Source organism: Perognathus longimembris, chromosome 14, assembly GCF_023159225.1.
Source record: "Perognathus longimembris pacificus isolate PPM17 chromosome 14, ASM2315922v1, whole genome shotgun sequence".
NCBI classification, from domain to species: domain Eukaryota; kingdom Metazoa; phylum Chordata; class Mammalia; order Rodentia; family Heteromyidae; genus Perognathus; species Perognathus longimembris.
In genome coordinates, this window is record NC_063174.1 from 9,726,222 (window position 1) to 9,750,670 (window position 24,449).

Below are 24,449 nucleotides of genomic sequence, written 5' to 3' on the forward strand. Positions count from 1 at the left end.
GTTTAAAGCCAGCCTGGGCAGGTAGGAAAGGGCAGGCAGGAAAGTGTGTGACACTCTTATCCAATAAACCTCTCAAAAACCAGAAGTGGCCCTGTGACTCAAGTAGTAGAGCGCTAGCCTTGAGCTTGAAGAGCTCAGGGACAGCACCCAGGTCCAGAGTTCAAGCCCCAGAACCAACAAAAACAAAACAAAAAAACCCTCCTAAGTGTGTACACAGAACCCTGTGAGGTATCTGTTTTGATTTATATAACTATATGTGGATAAAAAATGTTATTTTAGAAATTGACTAGCATCCTTTTTCTAACAGTATTAAGCTTTTAGTCTTAAATCTGTATAAAATATAGCTCAAGCTATATTTTAGCTCAAAAAAACTAAAGGACAGTACCCTTAAGCTGTCCCTTATATATATCTCAAAAGAAAGTCAAAACAGCCAGGTGCTGGCAACTCACATCTATAATCCTAGGGGCTGGGGATATGGCCTAGTGGCAAGAGTGCTTGCCTCGTATACATCTATAATCCTAGCAATTTAGGAGATTGAGACCTGAGGATCTGAAGTTTGAAACCAATTGGAACAAGAAAGTTATTGAGACTCTTATCTTCAATTAACTAGCAAAAAGAAGTGTAGATGTGATTGAAGTGGTAGAACACCAGCACCAGCCTTGAGCAAAAAAGTTAAGTAAGAGTGTGAGAGGGGCTGGGGATATAGCCTAGTGGCAAGAGTGCCTGCCTCGGATACACGAGGCCCTAGGTTCGATTCCCCAGCACCACATAGACAGAAAACGGCCAGAAGCGGCGCTGTGGCTCAAGTGGCAGAGTGCTAGCCTTGAGCGGGAAGAAGCCAGGGACAGTGCTCAGGCCCTGAGTCCAAGGCCCAGGACTGGCAAAAAAAAAAAGAAAAAAGAGTGTGAGAGCCTGACTTCAAGCCTCAGTACTGGCGCACACAGGCGCGCGCGCACACACACACACATATATATGCAGGATATGTATGTATTATAGGCATATTACAGAAGTCTGTTGTCAGTAAATTAAGTTCTTCAATTTCAAGTTGAGATGTTTTAAGTTTTTCAGCTGTGATTTAAAGAATTTAGGAAGGATAATTAAATTCTTTAGGAATCTTTGGTTGTATGGATTCATATGGTATGATGGTTCATAGTACCTAATGGCATTTTTTTATTCAAGGGTATAAATTATGTAACTTAGTACTTAAAAGGATTAACCTTTAGATTACGTAAGTTGATCACCATATTGTTTATTAACAGCTCTAAACTCTTCTAGCCTGGCCTCTCTGATTTGTCTTTAAATTGGAGATGGCATTTCATCTTAAACACTTGGTTATTAAGTAAAGATAAAGTTGTATAAAGGTGATATGAATCTTTTCTCCTTAGAAGTACAAGTGTATAAAAGAATTTAACTAGAAACTTTCTTGATTATCACAGAAAGGGAAAATGATGACTAAGGAGGGTTTTATATTTCTTGAATTTTACTTTCCTTGTCCAGATGTGGCCAGTTTACATAGAGTACTTATTCACCGTGCCTTAAATTTTTATGCTTTTTTGTTTATACAAACTGAAATTTCTCATAAGTGCATTAAATGGTTTGTCTCATTTTAAGCCTCCTTTTTCCTACTTCTTAATCCTTTTGGAGAATTATTATTCCCTCTGGATCACAGCTCATAATATTCTACTTTCTTCTCATCTCATAAAATAAGCTGAGTGTTGGGCATGAGCCTTATAATCTCAGCACTTGGGAAACTGAGGCAGGAGTTTAAGGTCAGCCTAGGCTACATAGTGAAATCCTGTCTCAAAAACCCAAAGTAAACACATTAATTAGTATGTAGAAAAAAGTTTACACTAAATTAACAACTTCTCTAACAAAACAAAAATAGTTTTGTAAACATAACCCTGGTACCGGTTAATAAAGCTAGACAAAGTTTTATACCAGTTTTTATTTTAATGAAAGATACTAGTTGGAATACATTTTATGGAAACATCCTGGTAAAAGAAAGATCTAAATACTTCTAATAAAATAAAGTGGGGATTTTAATGGAAAAGTCTAACATCTTTGTTTATACACAATGTTCTAGAAGACTGAAATGTAAATGATTACATTAATTAAGTCGGGGCTGGGAATATGGCTTAGTGATAGAGTGCTTGCTTAGCATGCATAAAGCCCTGGGTTTGATTCCTGAGTACTACATAAATAGAAAGAGCTGGATGTGGTGCTTTGGCTTAAGTGGTAGAGTGCTAGCCTTGAGCAAAAGAAGCTCAGGGACAGTGCCCAAAACATGAGTTCAGGGCTGGGGATATGGCCTAGTGGCAAGAGTGCTTGCTGTGTATACATGAAGCCCTGGGTTCAATTCCCCAGCACCACATATATAGAAAATGGCCAGAAGTGGCGCTGTGGCTCAAGTGGCAGATTGCTAGCCTTGAGCAAAATGAAGCCAGGGACAGTGCTCAGGCCCTGAGTCCAAGGCCCAGGACTGGCCAAAAAACAAACAAACCCAAAACATGAGTTCAAGCCCCAGGACTGGCCAAAAGAAAGAAAAAGAAAAAATGTAAGTCATCCGTCAATTGTTCTAATTCTGAATGGATGTCAGAGATACTTAATGAAAACTTAATCTCTAAGTAATATACTGATTTAAATACGTTCTAGTTTAGCAGCAAATCCTAACGACCATTTTTGAGCTAAATGGTACCATAACTCACCATTTTAAAAAGCAGAATTTTATCCTATTGCTTCCGAACTGTTGAAACCTAAATTGTAGCAACCAAAACAACTGTTACGTTGTATAGATATATTGTTTTATTTAGATCATATCCAAGGATTCTGCTTCAAAGATTCTGCATGAAGCATTCAAGTATCTTAATGAAGACAGTCTAGTCTTTCAGAGATCATGTATCATCAAGGTCTGCAGAGTTTTCATTGTCATTTGCAACAAGGGCTTCTCTGTTCTCGTAAGTCCAGAAACCATTCAGATCGATTAAAATGGTAGTGACTGTGTCTCCTTGATTACTGTTGATTAAATCTTGAAGAGAGATTTTCAAAGGATCCTTTGGTTTTACCATGTCAAAGATTTCATCCTCCAAGAGAAAAAAAAATAGAATGAAATCTGATTGAATGAACTTCTATCACATGGTGATTTAAACCTCAAGGCAGTTTATAATCCTTTTTGTTCTCCACAGACAGGCATTCTCATTTACCTATAATCACAGAATTTTCTTGGGATACTTCTTGACTATGTGATAACTATTCTTCATAGGGTAGATGAAGAAACCAAAGCTCAAAGTTTAGTCCAAGCTAAATGAGTGGAAAACTATCTATTGTAGTATCCTTTGAATACATAGGAAAACTCATTTTTGTGTTGCTCTCTAATGGTGGCAAAACCATGTCATGTTTTTGTTATGTTGCATGTGTGTCAACATTTCCTCCCACCTCCCCAAAGCCAGGGCCATACTGATGTTATGCAAGTCCCCAGCCACTGAGAAGCTGTTGTTTTTTGTTTTGTGTTGGTACCGGGGCTTGAATTCAGGGCCTGGGCACTCTAGCCTTTTTTCTAGCAGTTAGTTGTCCCTTACACTAGAGCCACAGCGCCACTTCTGGTAGTTAATTGGAAAGACTCACTGACTTTCCTGCCTGGGCTAGCTTCAAACTGCAATCCTCAATTCTCAGACACCTGAGTAGCTCGAATTACAGTTGTGAGTCACTGGTACCTGGCCAAAAGTTGCTTTTATAAAATACTACCATTTAATACAAATTACTTAGTATTATTATAGGAATATTATCTGATAATGTTATATTAAGTAAAAGGTACCTTGACATCTTGAAATGAAACAGGATCTTGTCCATGGATTTTCATTAGTTCTTGTATGGCCTGTATTTAGTGGAAATAAATATGTAAATAAAAAATGAAAATCATATATCTGGGCACTGGTGGTTTATGCCTGTAACCATAACTACTCAGAAGGATGATATCTGAGGATCACGGTTTGAAGCCAGCCTGAGTAGGAAAGTCCACAATACTATTATCTCCAGTAAATTACACAGAAAAAGCCAGGAGTGGTGCTATGGCTCACGTGGTAGAGCACTAGCCTTGGGAAAAAGAACCTTAGGGACAGTGCCCAGGCTCAGAGTTCAAGTCCCAGGACCAGAAACAAAACAAAACAAAACAAAACATCGCATCTGCCCCCAACCTTCTGCAAGACCTTCTCTACAGTTCTATTTTCTTTCCCATCAGACCACAACATTCATCATTTTAATCATGCTATCTTACCAATTTTACTTTTTTTTTTAACTGTACAAAACTACTCCATCAAGTGGAAAAGATACCCTATGTCTTGCAAGAGCAGACAGTCTTATAGTTAACACTTGTTAGCACTGAATCAGATACAATCAAATTACCCTTTAGAGCTCATCAATATCCTCTATAACCAGCTAAGGTCCAAGATAAATATTCAGCCAATCTGTTTCATACCGAAACGCAGCATACAATTCTGGCCAATCTTACACTATTCATTCCTCAGGTAAGTGGTTTTTAGAGGACAGTTTTATACACAGGGATTTCAACTTAAGGAAAGTATTTTGAGGGGCTGGGAATGTGGCTTAGTGGTAGAGTGCTTGCCTCGCATGCATGATGACCTGGGTTTGATTCCTCAGTACCACATTCACAGAAAAAGCCAGAAGTAGTGGTATTGTGGTTCAAGGGTAGAGTATTAGCCTTGAGCAAAAAGAAGCCAGGGATAGTGCCCAGGCCCTGAGTTCAAGCCCCAAGACTGGCAACAAACAAAAAAACAAAAATTCCTAACTTTTTTCTCTACATTTTTTTTTTTTAATGAGGCGAGCACTTTCCCGCTAGACCATATTCCCAGCCCTCTACATTTTTTTTTTTTTTTAGTACTCTACAATCCAATCCAATCATCTTTGGTTTACCCTGTTCATATTTTTTTTTTAATGGTGTTGGTCCTGGGGCTTGAACTCAGGGCCTAGCTACTATCCCTGAGCTTTTTTTTTTTTTTTTTCCAAGACTAGTGCTTTACCATTTGAGCCACAGCTCCACTTCTGGCTCTTGGTAGTTAACTGGAGTTCAGAGTCTCACAGGCTTTCCTGTCCCAGCTGGCTTTGAGCTGCAATACTCAGCCTCCTGAGTAGCTAGGATTACAGGTATGAGCCAGTGCCCACATCTGTTGGCATATCTTAAAAATGGAGGGAAATAACTTCCCCCTTAAACAGACTTGATTTCTTTTTGCAATCTGTTATATAAATCCTTTTGCTAATAAACTTAAGTTTTTTTTGGAGGAGGATAGGGAAGCAGTACTTGAGATTGAACTCAGGGCCTTGTGCTTGCTAGACAGGGCATGAGCCATCCCCTCTAATCTCTATGTCTTAAGGACCAATGCTTTTTTACCCAAACCATACTTACCCTAAAGAAATAATTGAGGGAAAAGACATTCAGATATCCCTTGTTCTCAATATCAAGCAGTTTGAAAATATATTGCAGAGCAGCAGGTTCCTTTCTGTTTTCTAAGGCAAGAACAAAGTCCAAGTACGTCTTATAGTCCTATGGAAAAGAGACTACTCATGAGAAGTTTAAGTTGAAATTGGATTTCCAAATGTATATCTGATAAGTCGAAGTTCTCAATCATTATTTTAAGCTAATAAAATATAAATCCATTTGTACATTTAATGTTGCTTTCTAAGAATTCTAAGTTAATCTGTGCAAAACAGTATTGGAGGACCCAGTTCATTTCCTGAGAGAGTTCTGCTATTTGAAACTATCATACAATTCAGACAGACAATCTGGTAACTAAATTATTGTTCACTGCTATTAAATTTGTATTTGCATTTCAATACAATTGTGGTTATTAGAAAAAAAATTTAAATTGTTATTCTGGAGTATCAGTCCTCCACATTTGTGAATGACATCTATGGATTCAGCCAACCATAAACTGAAAATCTTTGGAAAAAAAGTTGTATCTAGGGGCTGGGAATATGGCCTAGTGGCAAGAGCGCCTGCCTTATATACATGAAGCCCTGATAGAAAATGGCCAGAAGTGGCGCTGTGGCTCAAGTGGCAGAGTGCTAGCCTTGAGCAAAAAGAAACCAGGGACAGTGCTCAGGCCCTGAGTTCAAGGCCCAGGACTGGCAAACAAACAAAAAAGTTGTATCTATATTTAATATATTTGTTTCTTCCTTGTCATTCTCTAGTCCTTTAAAATATAGTACAACTATTTCCATACTACTTGTATTATTTTAGGTAGTTTACTGGAAGAAAATATTTATGTAAGTTTTAGTATCTGAAGGGGATGCTGTGACCAATTTGCTGATAGTTAACAGATAACTGATGTTTAAAATGTTGTTCAAATGATTTCCAATATGAAAATTCTGTTTTCATCTAACAACAAAAAAAATGGTAAGCTATAAATTAAAGCCTGAAAGACCTGAATAGCTGGATTGCTGGTGGCTCACGCCTGTAATCCTTGCTATTCAAGGGGCTGAGATCTGAGGATCATGGTTCAAAACCAGCACGGGCAGGAAACTCCATGAAACTCTTATCTCCAATAAACTACTAAAAAAAAAAATAAAAAATCCAGAAGTGGTGCTGTGGCTCCAGTGGTAGAGTGGTCACCTTGAGCAAAAGAAGCTCAGGGACAGAGCCCAGGCCCAGAATTCAGGCCCCAGGTCTGGCAAAAAAAAAAAAAAAAAAAAGACCCAAATAGCAAGTTTGTGGATACATAGTACCTGTTCTGTACTTGATAGATTCTCATTTGGAAAAGTTATATTCTTGGGAGGATTTTTTTCTTTCTGCATCAATTGCAATATAAAAAAATTTAAGAAGTGGGGCTGGGGATATAGCCTAGTGGCAAGAGTGCCTGCCTCGGATACACGAGGCCCTAGGTTCGATTCCCCAGCACCACATATACAGAAAACGGCCAGAAGCGGCGCTGTGGCTCAAGTGGCAGAGTGCTAGCCTTGAGCGGGAAGAAGCCAGGGACAGTGCTCAGGCCCTGAGTCCAAGGCCCAGGACTGGCCAAAAAAAAAAAAAAAAAAAAAATTTAAGAAGTACAGCTTCGTATTCACTCATGACCTCTGATTTTTATTATTTACCAGAAGTCACTACTATGCTCCAGGCTCCTCAGAGTCTACTGCCAAGAGTAGAGTCACAGACAGTTCTTTCCCGGTCTTTCTTTTTTTTGTTGGTCATAGGGCTCCGGGCTGGGCACTGTCCCGGAGCTCTTTTGTTTAAAGCTAGCAGTCTACAAATTTGAGCCACAGTGCTACTTCTGGTTTTCTGGAGTTAACTGGCATTAACTGGAGTCTCACGGACTTTCCTGCCTGGGCTGGCTTCGACCCGTGATCCCCAAATGTTAGCCTCCTCAATAGCTAGGACTATAGGCATGAGCCCCCAGCACCAGCGCCATCCTCTTTTCATTGCTATTGCTAACAGTGGTGCTATTTAGTAAACTGTCTAAATTAAAACTGATAAAATGTTAAACCTCATTTTTTTTGGGGGGGGGCCAGTCCTGGGCCTTGGACTCAGGGCCTGAGCACTGTCCCTGGCTTCTTCCCGCTCAAGGCTAGCACTCTGCCACTTGAGCCACAGCGCCGCTTCTGTATATGTGGTGCTGGGGAATCGAACCTAGGGCCTCGTGTATCCGAGGCAGGCACTCTTGCCACTAGGCTATATCCCCAGCCCCCTTAAACCTCATTTTTGTCTGTATTACTTCTTAAGTATCATTAACTTGGGAAATGGATATTGAAAACAAAGGGAAAATTAAAAAAATCTGTACATAAATCTAGGCTGTAAGTTCTAAAATTAAATGTAATGAGATTCATAAGGATTTTGAGAAGAAAAAGGACAATTCTGTATTTACAGACTTATTAATAACTGGGTTCTTGATTTAATCATGGCATATGTAGTAATATTTTGGATGTAATTAATGGCTGATTTATTATTTGAAAGTTGTAAATAGTATTTATTAATTTTCAGATTTTTTTTTAGTAGTTCACACTCCTGTGACAATAAAATATTAAAATTTTCTACTTGGTCTGCTGTATAAAAGAATTATTTAAGTGAATTAATTTACATTTGGACTAGAAATTTCAAATACCTAGTAATTTGATTGGTTTATATGTTTTAGGATACTGTAACTCAATATACTAATAATGCTGGCTCACACCAATAAAAGAGCTCCTAGAAACTGTAGAAGCCTAATTTTTAAGCTTCTCAGCAGGTTTATACAATTACCATTTCTCCATCATAAGTGAGACACTCTTGGAAAACTCGATCTAAGAAGACATTGGTCATTGTTGCTGTTCCATAGCGAGAGAGTTCTTCTTTACTGAGCATACCATTGTGATCCTTATCAAGATTCAAATACTGACCTTGGGAAGAAAGATAATAAGATATTTAGCATTATAAAATTTTTAGTCAGACAAAGATTGGACATGAACAGAATGTTCAATTTATGGGCTAGTATTTGGATTTTGAAATGAAACTAATTACATCACAGGGTAGTGGCTTATGTGTAGTAACATCAGTGATACTTGAAATTTATTTATTTTTTTTGGTTGTGGGGCTTGAACTCAGGGCCTGGGTGCTGGTTCTGAGCTCTTTTGCTCTAGGCTAATGCTCTGCCACTTTGAGCCACAGCACTTCTTTGGCTTTCTGGTAGTTAGTAGGAGAGTCTCAGAGATTTTCCTGCCCAGGCTGGCTTTGAACTGCAGTCCTCAGATCTCAGCCTCTTAAGTAGTTAGAATTACAGGCATGAGCCATCAGCACCTGACTTGAATCTTATGAGAATAACCAATAATCTAGAAATGGCCAAAGAAAACCTATCATGAAGGCCAATGTCTTGGTGCTATTTCACTATTTTTTTTTTTTTTTTTGGTGCTGGCACTGGGCTTGAATTTAGGGCCTGGGCATTGTCTCTGAGCTTTTTTGCTCAAGACTACTGCTTTACCACTTGAGCCTCTCCTGCTCTTCTAGCTTTCTGTACATTAATTTGAGATAAGAGGCTCAAGGCCTTACCTGCCTGGGTTGTCTTCAAACTGCAATCCTTACATCTAGGCCATGAGTAACTAGGATTACAGGTGTGAGCCATCAGTGCCTAGTTAACTTATTTTTTGTGTGCAAAATTTTAGAACATTCCTAGGTTACTAAGTTAGAAGGAGGGATCAACAAGAAACAATTAAATGCTATCAATTTGAAAATTCATATTATGGATACCAAATGAGTCAGAAGACTTATTTGCCAGGATAATGTAACTAACTAATGAGATTAAGAACAAAGCAATCCTTGTATTGGTTCATATATGAATACTGAGAACATTTTATCACAAAGCTAACATTTATAAATGATGTCTGAGTTAATAAGATCAAATTATATCAGTTCAATTGGAAAGAAATTGTATTCCAAAAAAGGTGTTTGTTTTTTTGTTGCTGATTGTGGGGCTTGAACTCAGGGCCTGGGCACTGTCCCTGAGTTTTTCTGCTCAAGGTAGCACTCTACCAAGCCACAGTGCCACTTGCGGTTTTCAGGTGGTTAATTGGAGATTCATGGACTTTCCTATCTGGGCTGGCTTCCATTAGAGATCCTCAGATCTCAGTTTCCTGAGTAGGATTACAGGTGTAAGCCACTAGTGCCTGGCCAAAAAAAAGGGGGGGGGGCATTCTTTTCTAGCATGCAAGATCCTAATTAAAATACTTTTCAAAGTACTTTTTTTTTTTTTTTGCCAGTCCTGGGGCTTGAATTCAGGGCCTGGGCACTGTCCCTGAGCTTCTTTTGCTCAAGGCTAGCACTCTACCACTTGAGCCACAGCAACACTTCTGGCTTTTTCTCTTTATGTGGTGCTGAGGAATTGAATCCAGGGCTTCATGCATGCTAGGCAAGCACTCTACCACTAAGCCACATTCCCAGTCCCTTAAAATACTTTTCTTAAGGTAAAATCCCTGTGTATAAAACTGTCCTCTGAAAACCACTTACCTGAGGAATGAATAGTTCAAATTGTATATAATGAGAACATACCATAAACCCTTAGGGCAGAAGGAGCAGAAAACCAATTTGTTTCTTGGCTCTCTTTGGACAGTTCCTCGTCCCTTAGCTAAACAGAGAACACAGATATAATCAGAAGATAGCAAATATAAAGTGATACAATTAAGTAGTTTAAAAACATTTGAAAAGTCATATTTACCTCAAGTAAATCATCTAGGAAGCTACATGCTAAAATATCTTGAATTTTTATCTTCCCTTTAAAAACAAAATAAGACATAGTTTCACTTAACAAGAACAACTTATTTTTTAATTTTTTGTTAGTCATGGGGCTTGACCTCAGGGCCTGGGCGCTGTCCCTGACATTTTCTGCTCAAGGCAAGTGCTCTACCACTTTGAGCCACAGTGCCACTTTCAGTTTTCTGGTGATTAAATGGAGATAGAGTCTCATGGACTTTCCTGCCTGGGCTGGCTTTGAACTTCAATCCTCAGATCTCAACTTCCTGAGTAGCTAGGATTACAGGCATGAGCCACCAGCACCCAGGTATCTCAGCCTTCTGAGTAGCTAGAGTTACAGGTGTGAGCCACCAGCACCCCGCTGAAGAACTTTTTTTTTAAATCTTTAACCATACAAAGGGGTTTCAATTCAACATACCAGTTTATGAATACAATGCATCTTAATCAATGTCATACCTTCCACCATTCTCCCCACGTCCCAGCCCCCACTTACATCCCCTGGTTCCAGGTTCACAAATGCGCATTGAGCCACTCTTCCTCTCTCTGTTTATCTAGCCCCAATTTTTACTTCCTCCTCTGACAAAACATTTTTCAGCTTCCTCATATTCTTTTTTTTTTTGGCCAGTCCTGGGCCTTGGACTCAGGGCCTGAGCACCGTCCCTGGCTTCTTTTTGCTCAAGGCTAGCACTCTACCACCTGAGCCACAGCGCCCCTTCTGGCCATTTTCCATATATGTGGTGCTGGGGAATTGAACCGAGAGCTTCATGTGTAGGAGGCAAGCACTCTTGCCACTAGGCCATATTCCCAGCACCCCTCATATTCTTTTTTAACTGTAACTTAGTTGAGCTTAATTTTAAAGGTGATAAGTCTATATAATCCTAGCTACTCAAAAGGCTGAGATGTGAGGATCAGGATTTGAAGCCATCCCAGGCAAACCCTATAGACTTTTATCTCCAACTAACTAATAGAAAGCTAGTACTGAGGTGTGACTCAAGTGGTAGAGCACTGGCCATGAATGGAAAAAGTTAAGTAAGATAGGAAGCCCCGAGCGCTAGCCCTAGTACCGTACCGGCACACACATACAGAAATAACACTGAAAGCTGGGCACTGATGGCTCATGCCTGTAATCCTAGCTATTTAAGAGGCTGAGACCTGATGATCATGTTTCAAAGCCAGCCCAGCTAGGCAGGAAAGTCCAAGATTCATCTCCAATTAAGCGCCAAAAAAGGAGGGGAAGAAATGTGGAAGTAATAGAGCCACTAGTATTTTCTATCTCTTAACTATCCAAATTAGTAAATATGGCCTCATGAGCAGTATGCTCTATCATTTGAACCTGCCAAGACAGAGAGGAAGAGATAGAAAGCCCAAATTCCAGTCCTTGATTCTTCTGTCCTTGATTTGTTGTTGTTGTTGTTGCCAGTCCTGGGGTTTGGACTCAGGGCCTGAGCACCGTCCCTGGCTTCTTTTTGCTCAAGGCTAGCACTCTACCTCTTGAGCCACAGCACCACTTCTGGCTTTTTTTCTATATATGTGGAGCTGAGGAATTGAACCCAGGGCTTCATGTATATGAGACAAGCACTTTACCAGTAGGCCATATTCCCAGCCCCTGATTTTTCTGTCCTTGAAAATCCAGCTCTGAGTCCATCATAGGATACTGCAGCTGATGGTTTTGTTTTTTTTTTTTGAAAACTTCCCCAGCTGTAAGCAAATACATGTTTTTTCCCTTTAAAATTTTGCAAAATAGCTGTTTTGAATTTTTCCTAAAATATTTGGCCATCAGCCATTTAGCCATGATGTATTTTCTTTCTTCTTCTTCTTATTTTTTTTTTTTTTTGCCAGTCCTGGGGCTTGAACTCAGGGCCTGAGCACTGTCCCTAGCTTCTTTTTGCTCAGGACTAGCACTCTACCACTTGAGCCACAGAGCCATTTCTATGTATGTGGTAATGAGGAATCGAACTCAGGGCTACATAAATGCAAGGCAAGCACTCTACCACTAGGCCATATTCCCAGCCACCATGATATATTTTCTTTCTCAACTATCTGTCAATTGTTTGAACCTACCAAGACAAATACATGTACCTCAGGCAGAGGAAGAGGCAGAAACTGGCCAACTGGAGACAGAGTTTCTTGGACTTATCTGCTGGGGGCTTTGAACTATAATCCCCAGGTCTCAGCCTCCTGAGTAGGTAGGATTATAGGCATGAGCCACCAGCACCCAGCCAATAGAAGTTCGGAAAGTGACATTTTTCAAGACTTCTCTAGTACTGCATGCAATTCAGATGTAATATTATCCTCATGATATCTAAAGTGAGTTTTTCCAGGATCCAGGATACCATAAAAAACACCTGCACATCCATGTTTATCGCTGCACAATTCACAATAGCCCAAATATGGAAACAACCCAGATGCCCCTCTACAGATGAATGGATCCAAAAGATGTGGTACCTGTACACAATGGAATACTACATAGCGATTAGAAATGATAAAATAATGGCATTCTCAGGGAAATGGTCAATTCTTGAACACATAATGTTGAGCGAGACAAGCCTAGAACACAGAGAACAAAGGCGCATGGTCTCCCTGATATGTGGTTGTTGGGGGAAGGAGGGAAAACAGTAGAGATCATGTATGTAAAATGACAACTTCTTTTCAAATGGTATTTCCACATGTTTTGGTCAGCAACTTTACAGTATGTCTCTAAAACCAAACAATTACTAAATAAACATAAAATGGTCCAGGACAGACCTAGCAGAGGATCACAATAGCTCAACAGCTATGTACGTATGATTATATAAGATGAGGCTAAGCAAAATGAACTCCAAGAGAGGGAAACAGGAGAATTTTATTGTTGTTGTTATGTTTAATGTTCTAGGTGAATTCCCTTTGGCACAGCCCCTGTGGTCACTGTATATGATTTTGGTACACTGGATATTGTATATATGCTTATCTGAACTAGGGAAGGGATGGAAAAATGAGGGAGGGTGTAACAAATAAGACAAGAAATGTACTCACTACCATATTATGTAATTGTACCCTCTGTACATCACCTTGTCAATAACATTTAATTAAAAAAATAAAGTGAGTTTTTCTTTACCTGTTCTTAGAGGATCCAAAAAGAAGAAGAACTTCCTAACTGCTGTACAAACATAAAAAGAATAAAAGGATTTTTCCAGTCCATCTAGTTGTGGCAAAGTAGGGATAAGTTCCAAAATGTAGTTTTCTAAATCCTACAAACAAAATAAAAACTTACATTGCTATATGTCCAATCTTGTTTTGTTTTATTATTAATAAGTAGCTTACAAAGAAGTTTCAATTCCACAAATCAGGTTATGAGTATAACACACCTTGATGAACATCACCCCATCTACTGTTTTCCCCTATCCCCCGCATCCCAGCTCTCAAGTTGCATAGTTCAGTTTTTATAAAATGACTGCAGTTGATCTTCAGGCTTGGTTCTTAGATATTGGGATATGCTTTCAGTTCTAAAAACTATTATGCATAAAAACTATATTAGCTATGTTGGGGTGCGGTAGTGCTTCCCTGTAATCCAGCATTTAGGAAGTCGCAGCAATTCAAAGTCAGTTTGGGATACATAACATATTTGAGGTCAGACATTGCTTCAGACAACAACAAAGCCGCAAAATTGTATTAGTTGGGTGTGGTCCATATGCCTATAATCTCAGCACCCGAGAGGCCAGCCTGTGCTACATGATGGGAACTTGCCTCCAAGTTTCCTCTCGCCTATTTTCTCACCCCAAAGTTAATGTTTTTTTTTTTCTTATTTTGAGACTGGGTCTCATTATATTGCCTATCTGGTCCTTGAAAATCTGAGCTCAAAAGATCCTCCTCCCTCAGGCCTCCCAAATAGCTGGAAGTTTATATTTCAACTTCTGATATGGCTTTCTAAAGGTGATTGATGCAAACACAAACTGGTACATAGTTTTGTATATTTCTCATGTTCTTTTTTATACATGTCATAGTGCCACAGGACAAAGACTGCTTTGTCATTTAACAGTGTATTTTATAGTCATTCCACATAGGCTTATCCAAGAGCTACTATTTTACAAAACTATGTTAATTTTGTTGTATTAACATACCAAAATTTATTTTACTAGTTATCTACTAACATTTCAGTTGCTCCTAATCCCTAATCTTTTGCTACACTAAAAGTACCATAAAGAGATAAGCTAATTTTTCATTCAAACCTATTGTGGAAGAATGTAGCGTACACTTCCTATAAGTGGAATTCCTGGGTCAAAGCATACACACATGTATAAAATAATTATGATAGACACTGGCATATTTCTTACCTTCCCAACAGAGGCCATATTCTCATCAGTGATACAAAGACAATTTCTACGTTCCCAAATTTAGCTCTTAGGTGCCTGGGAAGCACTACAGAGAACTGATGGGTGCAACAGGACAGATCAAATTTGAGGGAAATGTGGGGACATTTGTGTCACTCAGCACGGCAGATGTTGAAAGGTTGCTATGAGCTACAGCTGCCAAGTTGTTCATATTAGCATGCAATATTCCTTTCAATGGCATAAATCTTTACTACGGTTTTTCTTTTTCTTTTTTTGGCCAGGCATGCACCTTTACCCATCATGCCCTCCTCCTTCCATCATCTCCCCTTCCTCAAGAGCCTTTTTATTGTCGTTGGTCTGAAACAATTACACTTGTCCCAGAAAAGATTTATAGTATAAGTGTTCAGAATGGGATTCCACTTACAGATATCTGAATTAAACACTACATTAAATTGTAAAAGGTGCCATATACTTTTTATAATGAGAAATATATATATTTTAAGTGTTCTATTTGGTAGTAGGCCTTATATAGTAAGAATGAGATTCTTGCAGAAGCACTAAGAAAGAATATAGGCATATGAGGAGGTAAAAAAACGGCCACATTACATGCTATGAACAAAGGAGAATGAAAGAGAAAACTAGCACAGGGTCAGATACTTTATACTAGACAAAGTAGTTTTCCTTAAAAAAGGGAATTCCTAGTACTTCTGAAAATAGTCATACATGGACATTATTCAAGAATACTCAGAATCACTGTTTCTTCAATGATTTTTTTTTTTTTTGGCCAGTCCTGGGGCTTGGACTCAGGGCCTGAGCACTGTCCCTGGCTTCTTTTTGCTCAAGGCTAGCACTCTGCCACTTGAGCCACAGCGCCCCCTCTGGCCATTTTCTGTATATGTGGTGCTGGGGAATTGAACCCAGGGCCTCATGTAGAGGAGGCAAGCACTCTTGCCACTAGGCCATATCCCCAGCCCCTCTTCAATGATTTTTAAGCCCATTAAAATTTTTCATTTTCTTTTAGAAAGGTTTGTAAAGGCTGAAGAAAATGCATCTGAAGAATAATTTATATGGCAAATATATTGAACTTTTAGTACTATTTTGGAAAAGCAAAAGCAAACATCATGAAAATAGAGAACCTGTTGGGCACTAGTGACTCAAGCTTGTAATCTTAGCTACTCAAGATGCTGAGATCTTGGGACTGTGGTTCAAAGTCAGCAGAGGCAGGAAAATCTGTGAGACCTATCTCCAATTAGCCACTAAAAAGCCAAAGTGGAACTGGATCTGTGGTTCAAGGGGTAGATCACTAGCCCTGAGCACAAATGCTCAGGGACATTGCCTACGTCCTGAGTTAAAGCCTGAGGGGAGGGGGAAGAGGGAGGGAGGGAGGGAGAGGGGGGGAGAGGGAGAAGAAAGAGAGAGAGAAAGAGAGAGAGACAGAGAGAGAGAGAGAGAATGAGATTCACCCATAATCCCAACACTCTGATAATTATCAATATTTGATTTGGTGTCTATATAGTTACTAAAATTAGGTTAATACTTACAGATTCTCGAAGGTATCCTTGTCCAGCAACATCATATAAACTGAGTCCTATTCTTGTTTGATGAAGCCAAACTGACAAGAACATGAAATGCAACCATTAAGATTTTTTTTTTTAGCATATATATGAAGATAAAAAGAGCTGGCTGGGAATGTGGCTTAGTGGTAGAATGTTTGCCTAGCATGCAAGAAACCCTGGGTTTGATTCCTCAGCACCACATAAACAGAAAAAGTCAGAAATGGTGTTGTGGCTCAAGTGGCAGAGTGCTAGCCTCAAGCAAAAAGAAGCCAGGGACAGTGCTCAGGGCTTGAGTCCCAAGCCCCAGGACTGGCAATAAAAAAAATAAAATAGAAAGATAAAAAGAGCCTATCCAGCAATCCTATTCAACCTATTTCTTCTCATGCATATTAAGTAATTAGTAACCTCTTGATTGTCTAAAACAAAGAAATAACATAAGGCAGCAGATTTCAACAATTCTACCATGATTGCAGATCCCTTGAGGATACTGGTTTCTGTTTTTGTTTTTGGGTGCAGGTTCTGTGGCTTGAACTGTGTCTGGGCACTATTGCTGAGCTTTTTGTTAAAGGCTGGTGCTCTAACACTTGAGCTGCAGTATTTTTTTTTTTTTTTTTTTTGCCAGTCCTGGGGCTTGGACTCAGGGCCTGAGCACCGTCCCTGGCTTCTTTTTGCTCAAGGCTAGCACTCTGCCACTTGAGCCACAGCGCCACTTCTGGCCATTTTCTGTATATGTGGTGCTGGGGAATTGAACCCAGGGCCTCATGTATATGAGGCAGGCACTCTTGCCACTAGGCCATATCCCCAGCCCTTGAGCTGCAGTTTTACTTCTAGCTGTTTTGGTAGTTTATTGGAGGTAAGTGTTGTACAGACTTTCCTGCCTGGGCTGGCTTCAAAACTAAACTCAGATCTTAGCCTTCTGAATAGCTAGGAATACAGGCATGAACCATGAGCACCCAGCTTTTTTTTTCATTAAAAAGTATATAATTTTATTGCTATTATTAAAGTGTTGTAAAGAGGGGTTGACATTTCATAAGGCAGATGAGTACAACTGGTTTTGGACAGTTACCTCTTTCTTAGCTTTCCCTATGTTTCTCCCTCTTGTCCTTGTTCATTTTCCAATAGTGTATAATGAATGCACTTGTTCATTTTTCCTCAATACCACTCAATTCCTCAATACCACATAAACAGGAAAAGCTGGACGTGGCACTGCAGCTTAAGTGGTAGAGTGCTAGCCTTGAGCAGAAGCAGCTCAGGGACACCTTTGGGTTCCTTCCATAAGAGGAGAAGATACTGTTTTGAACCAGTTAAACCTGGTGTTCCCCTAAATGGGGAAAGCTAGCATGCTACATCTTCAGTGAAACTGCTTTTATTTGCCACTGAGGTTAATTACAGCAATCAAGTGTATTAGCTGGAGTGTCATATACTAATATTTCACAGATCATTATTGTCCTTACAGGATTCTTAACTCCAAGTTGTTTTGTTGATGCTACACTTGTGGGTGTGAGACTATCCTTTCGGGCAACTTGACTTGTAATATTATTAGTGACATAAAATAATGAGTAAATTAAACACCATGAAAGAATCATACTAGTAAAAATTTCTACATTATGCTACATACACTTTGTAATAGAGTCTATCACATAAAAAATACTATAAAAGAACAGATCAAAAATCTTAATTCCCAGACAGGAGTTGAAGTACAATTAAAAGACGATTCACCTTTTCGCATGACATAGTTAAAGAACTGCATGATGGAAATTCTTCCATATGAATCTGTATGAAGGAGTTTAGCAAAGACTTTTGCAGTAAAAAATTGCCTAAGAAAAAGAAATAAGGATTGAAAATGATCTTCCAACATAATATAAAAATGAAAATTAACAATCAGTGTAAGTTCACAAAATTAAAGGCAAAATGAAAAAAAGAGAGGTTCAAAAATTGAAATATAAAGTCATACATATTTGCATACTTTCTTCTCATTTTTCTGTATGAAGAATGAAGACCTTTAAGTGTCACTAAACTGGGACTTTTTGACACACACACACACACACACACACACACACACACACACACACACGCCCTGGGGCTTGGAAGTTTTGGAGCTGTCCTAGAGCTTTTTTTTTTTTGGCCAGTCCTGGGGCTTGGACTCAGGGCCTGAGCACTGTCCCTGGCTTCTTCCTGCTCAAGGCTAGCACTCTGCCACTTGAGCCACAGCGCCACTTCTGGCCATTTTCTGTATATGTGGTGCTGGGGAATCGAACCCAGGGCCTCATGTATATGAGGCAGGCACTCTTGCCACTAGGCCATATCCCCAGCCCTGCCCTAGAGCTTTTTTGCTCAAGGTGCTCTCCCACTTAAGCCACAGCTCCATTTCAGTGTTTTTTGTTCACTAATTGGAGATATGAGTCTTGCAGATTTTCCTGTCTCAGCTGGCTTTGAACTGCAATTCTCAGATCTCAGTCTCCTCAGTAGTTAGGATTACAGGCATAAGCCACTAGCATCTGACCTATATATACATATTTTAGGTAATTTCATGCCAGCATTTTTTTCTTGATCGTAAATTTTTTAAATTTCATCAACTCAAACTGATTCTTGTCAAACTATTTACTTCAATCTTTATTAACATTTGAGGCATTTAAAATGCTTAATATACTTCTCTTTGTGTGTATATATATATGTATATATATATATATTCTTACTTGCACTTTGGTCCAGCCTTTTCGCCAACCTTCAAAAAATTTTCATAATTGATCATTGCTTCCTCTCCAATCATAGGTGGTGTCTGGTGTTTATCCAGCAAAAACCATAAGTTCTTTAGAGAATTACAGAAATGAAGACATTACAAAGTTAAAAAAGTTAAATGTAGCTCAATGAATGCATCATTTACATTAAAAAGATAATCTGACAGATAACATTAACATCAGTCTCATGGCTTATTATCCTTTTGACTACTAACAACAAAAATAATACTTATTGTCTACTACAGTTTTAAGTTTTTCAAATATACTGCTTCTTTAGTCCATGTAATTATGAAATACAGGCTACTGTCCCTATTTTTGAGTCACTGCTTATAAGTTGCACAGCAGGGCCTATATTTGAGCCTCTTGAATGTGATCCTACAGTAGTGGTTCCCAACCTGGATCCACATTAGAATAAACAAGGGACTTCAGCAAAATCAAGCCTAAAAACACTAACTCTGGGGAACATGGCTCATGCAAGTTCAGCAGCTGATTTGGGCAGGCATCTGCTCTACTCTAAAAGCTGAGACAGTATCACTCAATGCTAACTCTGTAGACACACTGAGAATCCTGCCTGATAAGTAGTACAAAAAAAATGGTTAACATATACAGGAACTTTTATTCTTTATTTTTTAGGTCCTGGGGTTTGAACTTGGGGCTTTGTGCTCCTTATAACTTGAGACATGCCCCTGAGTCCTTTCTGCTTTTATAATTTTTCAAATAGGGTCTTGTTTCCTGCTTGAAGAAGCCTGGACCATTATCCTCCTATTTATACTTCTCATACAGAAGGGAGGGAAGGGCAGGTACACATTACCATGTCCAGCTTTTTATGGGATGAGAAAGGTCTTATTTTTGTTGTTGTCGTTGTTTTGCCTAGTTTGGCCTTCTACTGTGAGCCTCCCAATCTCAGGCTCTCAAGTAGTTAAAATTATAGGCTCTACATCATCTATATCAACTTTTTACTCTGTTTTTACCTGTAATTCCTCATTATCTAAAAGTTCTCTGCTTTTCCTTTGTAGAAAGACAGCTCTGGATTCCTCTCTTAGTTTCTGTAGTAAGACTTCATCTTCAGCTGGCAACTAAAAACACAATATAAATTTTTTCTTGAAAATGTTAGACTACTGGACCAGTGGAATGCTACATGACTTCACGAAATAACTACATGCCACTGCCCCAAAGTACTTCTTGTACCTCATCTTAACATTAGGTAACATTCATTTAACACATATGAAGTTCAGCAAGCAGCAATGCCAGATTTCATCCTGAAAAAGCTGAGTTGAGTCCAAGATGAAACAGCAGGAGTAGGGATAAAATCCAGGGCTTTGTACACGCTAGTCAAGCATACAGTGCACTATACCCCCAGCCTCTCATATATTCATTTTAATTTTTTTTCTTAGTGTTGGGTTTGAACTTAGGGCATGCACTTACTAGGCAGGCATTCAATCACTTAAGCCACCTCTCCAGCTCTTTTTGCTTTTAGTTCTTTTTCAGATAGGGTGCCATGTTTTTGCCTAAGCCAGCTTGCAATCTTTATTTACATCCTCAGTGTGGCTGGGAGAACAGGTACACAGCACCATGTGCAGCTTGTTTGTGAGATAAGGTTTTGGTAACTTTTTGCTTAGGCTGGCCACAAATTGCAATCCTCCTGACCTCTGCCTCCTGAGTAAGTAGAATTACAAGAATAAGCTGCTAAACCTGGCTCCCTCAATTTTTCCTGTCTGTGTGTCCACACATACGTGCTAAAGTCCTGGAAAAATACATTTAAAAAAATACAAATTTTGAGGGATAAGATGTGTAGTTCATGTGGTAAGAATGCATTCCTATCAAGTACAAAGCCCTGAGTTCAAACTCCAGTACTGCCACTAAATGACAAATTCTGGATCCCATTTTTGAAATTATATTTTTATGCGCAGACTCTGAGAGACATCAGCTTAGATATCACTTACCCTATAATAAAATCGGGGAATGGTCTTATAGAATTCATTTGTGTTTTTTCTACCACCTTTCCATTCTGAGTAGTATTTGGTAAATAAATCCATTTCTTCATCTTTTAGTTCTTGTTCACTTTTTTTTTCTGGTAATAAAATGAATTATAGGGAGAAAATACCTTAAAATTCAAATAATGTTTTTATTCAGATCTCCCTATATACTCTATTTAGTTAAAATATTTGCAGGGCCAAAATTGGTCTTCAAAATTATGTTGAGACAATGAATATCATATTAACTTCACTGAAATACCAGGAACCACAGCGTGCTACTGAAACAGCTTCTCCTACATCTCCAACCACTAATTCTTTTCTCTCCCACATTAGAGATTGAACCATAGGCCTCGGGCTTACTAAGCGAGTACTCTACCACTTAGGCCATGTCCTCAGCCCTTCTGTTTGGATTTTGTCTTGAGATAGGGTCTCACTAACTTTTGCTTGGGCTGACCTCAAATTGTCATCCTTCTGCCTCTACAGTTCAAGTAGTTGGGACTAAAGGGGATTATACATGTGTGTCAGTATATCCAACTCAAGTACTAAATTTTGCAAGTAAAATGAGAACTGATTACTCGGCATGCTCCCTAAGGCTTGTCTCTGCCTCAAATCACCACCTCTCATATAGACCTATAGAGTATTCCTAATTAATTCTTGGGCATGGGTCAGTGGAACAGCATTTACTTGGTATGCAGAAGGCTGTGAAGTCAATCCTAAGTGCTAAAAAAAATTACTGGGAATCTAGTGAACAGAGCACTGTACTATATTATATACACCGGGGCTAGAATAGTGAGCAAAATAGGCCCAGCCCCTATCCTCAGAGAGTTTCAGCCTCACCCTCATTGTTCCTCTAAAAAAACAACAGAAATAACCCTCTGTCTGAAGCTCAAAACCCAGAGCACTATTACCCTCCAAAATGCCTGTTGCTGGCACCTAACTCTCATCCAGCCATTCCTCCTTACCTAGGAGGAATAAACATTCATGTGTGTGTGGGGGGGTGTCTCTGTCACTTTGTTCTCTGGCAAGACCACAGAGCTTATCTGCTGCTCTTCTGGAATCTTAAGCTCTAATATATTCTTTAAATTATCTCTTTAAATCATTCGCTAGTGTAATAGTTCAACTTCAGCCTCACTGAGATATTCAGTTTTTCAATTTTTCAATTTTTTTTTTTGCCAGTCCTGGGGCTTGGACTCAGGGCCTGAGCACTGTCCCTGGCTTCTTTTTGCTCAAGGCTAGCACTCTGCCACTTGAGCCACAGTGCCACTTCTGGCCATTTTTTGTATATGTGGTGCTAGGGAATTGAACCCAGGGCCTCATGTATACAAGGCAAGCACTCTTGCCACTAGGCCATATCCCCAGCCCAATTTTTCAATTTTTTAATCTCACTTCCTTCTAAAAAACTTCTAGTTGCTCTCTATAATTCCATGTATGAATGTTTTATGTTAATTTTTGTGTATGTGTGCATGCATGTACATGTTGGTACTGCTTCTTCACTAAGGGCTAGTGATCTGCCACTTGAGTATCTTGGATTTGTCTGTCTGGGCTGGCTTCGAACCTTGATTCTCAGATCTCTGCTTCCTCAGTAGTCAAGATTATGGGTATGAACCACCAGCAAACAGGTTGACATGTTAACTTTTAGCCTTGAACCAAACCTATAATTTCTTTACAATGGCTCAGTATATTGGGGGGAAATTATAAAAAAAAAATCCAAGTAAAATAAGAACTATTGATTGTGAAATTTAGCAATATAGAGGTCAGTAATAATCCCTGACTAGCAGGAATTAAGGACAAGTAGTTTAATTAGCAATTCTTTCAGGAAGTGTTGCTTCCACAGTGAAACAAAAAAATACTCATATAGGAGGTAACAGCTATACAACAAAGATAATTTGCTACAAATTTCTGGCCTCATAAAAATTTCTATAAAGGGTACAAGAAATATAGAAGTAGGAGGGGGATGTAGGATCAAATAACTTTTTTTTTTTTGCTAGTCCTGGGGCTTATTAACCTCAAGGCCTAGGCTCCATCTCTGAGCTCAAGGCTAGCATTCTACCACTTGAACCACAGTACCACTTATGGATTTTTCTGAGTAGCTAACTGAAGAAAAGAGTCTCATGAACTTTTCTGCCTTTGAACCACAATCCTCAGATCTCAGCCTTCTGAGTAGCTAGGATTACAGGCTCATGTGTCCTGTGGCTGGCTCAAATAATTTTTTTTGTTGCTGTTTTGTTTTATTGTTTTTTTTGCCAGTCCTGGGGCTTGCACTCAGGGCCTGAGCAAGTCCCTGGCTTCTTTTTGCTTAAGGCTAGCATGCTACCACTTGAGCCACAGCGCCACTTCCGGCTTTTTCTATATATGTGGTGCTAAGGAATCCAACCCAGGGCTTCTTGTATACAAGGCCAGCACTTTACCACTAGGCCATACCCAGCCCTCAAATAACTTTTTTAAAGTTAGGGTATATTACCATGTGTTGTCGGTGCTAATGGCAGTGATCTAATAGGGAAGGAAAATTTGATGATCTATGAGAGAGAAAGGAAATGGCTGGAGAGAAGTCACTGAATGTAAGAAAGGAAATGTGATCTGGTGCTGGAGGGAGGGGCTCTCCAGTAAAAGCCTGGACAGCCCTCCAACAGTGAAGGCAGAGAGGTTGAGAGGTGACAGATGTGACTAAGCCATCTATTTTAGCCTCGTGGACATGGATTAAAAGTTAGACAACTAGGTTGGGAATGTGGCTTAGTGGTAGAGTGCTTGCCTAGAATACATGAAGCCCTGGGTTCGATTCCTCTGTACCACATAAAGAGAAAAAGCCAGAAGTGGCGCTGTGGCTCAAGTGGTAGCGAGCAAAAGAAGGTCAGGGACAGTGCTCAGGCCCTGATTTCAAGCACCAGGACTGGAAAAGAAACAGGAAAAAAAAAAAAGACAACTCACTAGGGTTGTTTCTCTCCAGCCAAGTGCAAACGCCCAGGAGTGCAGGTGTGGAAATGGTAAGTTAGTTATCAGGCAAGTGTGAGGAAGGCAGAGAAAAGGGACAAGGAAAAACGAATTGCAAAACCTAAAATGGATCAGATCAGTGACGCTAAAAATGTAGAAAGCATTTGGGGGGCTGGTACAGGACGTGAGTTGGAGGCCTGCATGGGGTACATGAGGAGACCCTAAAACAAAACAAAACAAGAAACAACGTCTGCAAGATCAATGTGTCAATCACAGGTTCTGGTGGAAGAGTGGCTGGAGCCTGAGTTCTGTTATTCCTCACAAGTCTAGGCAGAGGTCAGGGAAGTCAGGGGCTGAGACTAATAAGCTTCTCGTTCCTTCTTTTACTCAGGAGTTCGAGTTCAGCCCTTTTCCTCAGGAAAGCCTATTCCACTCCCGCCCCCCTAGGTCAGGGGTACAGAGTAAGATAGAGGAGTTTTGCCGCTCCCACTGGCTCCTCCTCTCGGTCCTCCCCACCCCAGCGGGCGGCCCCTCCCAAACTCACCCCTCCGATCCCGGCGGGGAGCCGCTAGCCTCCGGCGAAGCGCTCCTTTCCAGTCCATGGCTGACTCCCGCTCAACCGCGCCGGCATTTGCTGTTTGTTGGCGGCTCCACCCCCTACCAAGCCTGTACGTCAGACGTCAGACGTCAGACGCCGCCGCTTCCGTCGACGGGGCCGAACC

The 24,449-nt window shown here is 39.8% G+C and overlaps 1 protein-coding gene across 3 annotated transcripts; it reads right to left on the bottom strand.

Annotated features, from left to right (window-relative positions):
• Window positions 1-2,782: 2,782 nt before the first annotated feature.
• Window positions 2,783-24,394, bottom strand: Ppp2r3c (protein phosphatase 2 regulatory subunit B''gamma). 3 transcript variants are annotated; one of them, XM_048362508.1, is made up of 14 exons: window positions 24,272-24,377; window positions 23,725-23,948; window positions 20,767-20,894; window positions 19,795-19,899; window positions 18,782-18,894; window positions 17,805-17,902; window positions 16,071-16,141; window positions 13,317-13,449; window positions 10,188-10,243; window positions 10,022-10,097; window positions 8,243-8,379; window positions 5,417-5,554; window positions 3,812-3,871; window positions 2,783-3,080 (listed from the first exon to the last, which is right to left on the bottom strand). In XM_048362508.1, the coding sequence occupies exons 3-14, from the start codon at window positions 20,857-20,859 to the stop codon at window positions 2,892-2,894; spliced, it is 1,269 nt and encodes a 422-aa protein (XP_048218465.1). In that variant the 5' UTR covers window positions 20,860-20,894; window positions 23,725-23,948; window positions 24,272-24,377; the 3' UTR covers window positions 2,783-2,891. The 3 variants fall into 3 exon arrangements, with proteins under 3 accessions (XP_048218465.1, XP_048218462.1, XP_048218463.1); XM_048362505.1 differs by lacking the exon at window positions 23,725-23,948 and having other exon boundaries at window positions 24,272-24,394; XM_048362506.1 differs by lacking the exon at window positions 23,725-23,948 and having other exon boundaries at window positions 24,268-24,383.
• Window positions 24,395-24,449: the final 55 nt, after the last annotated feature.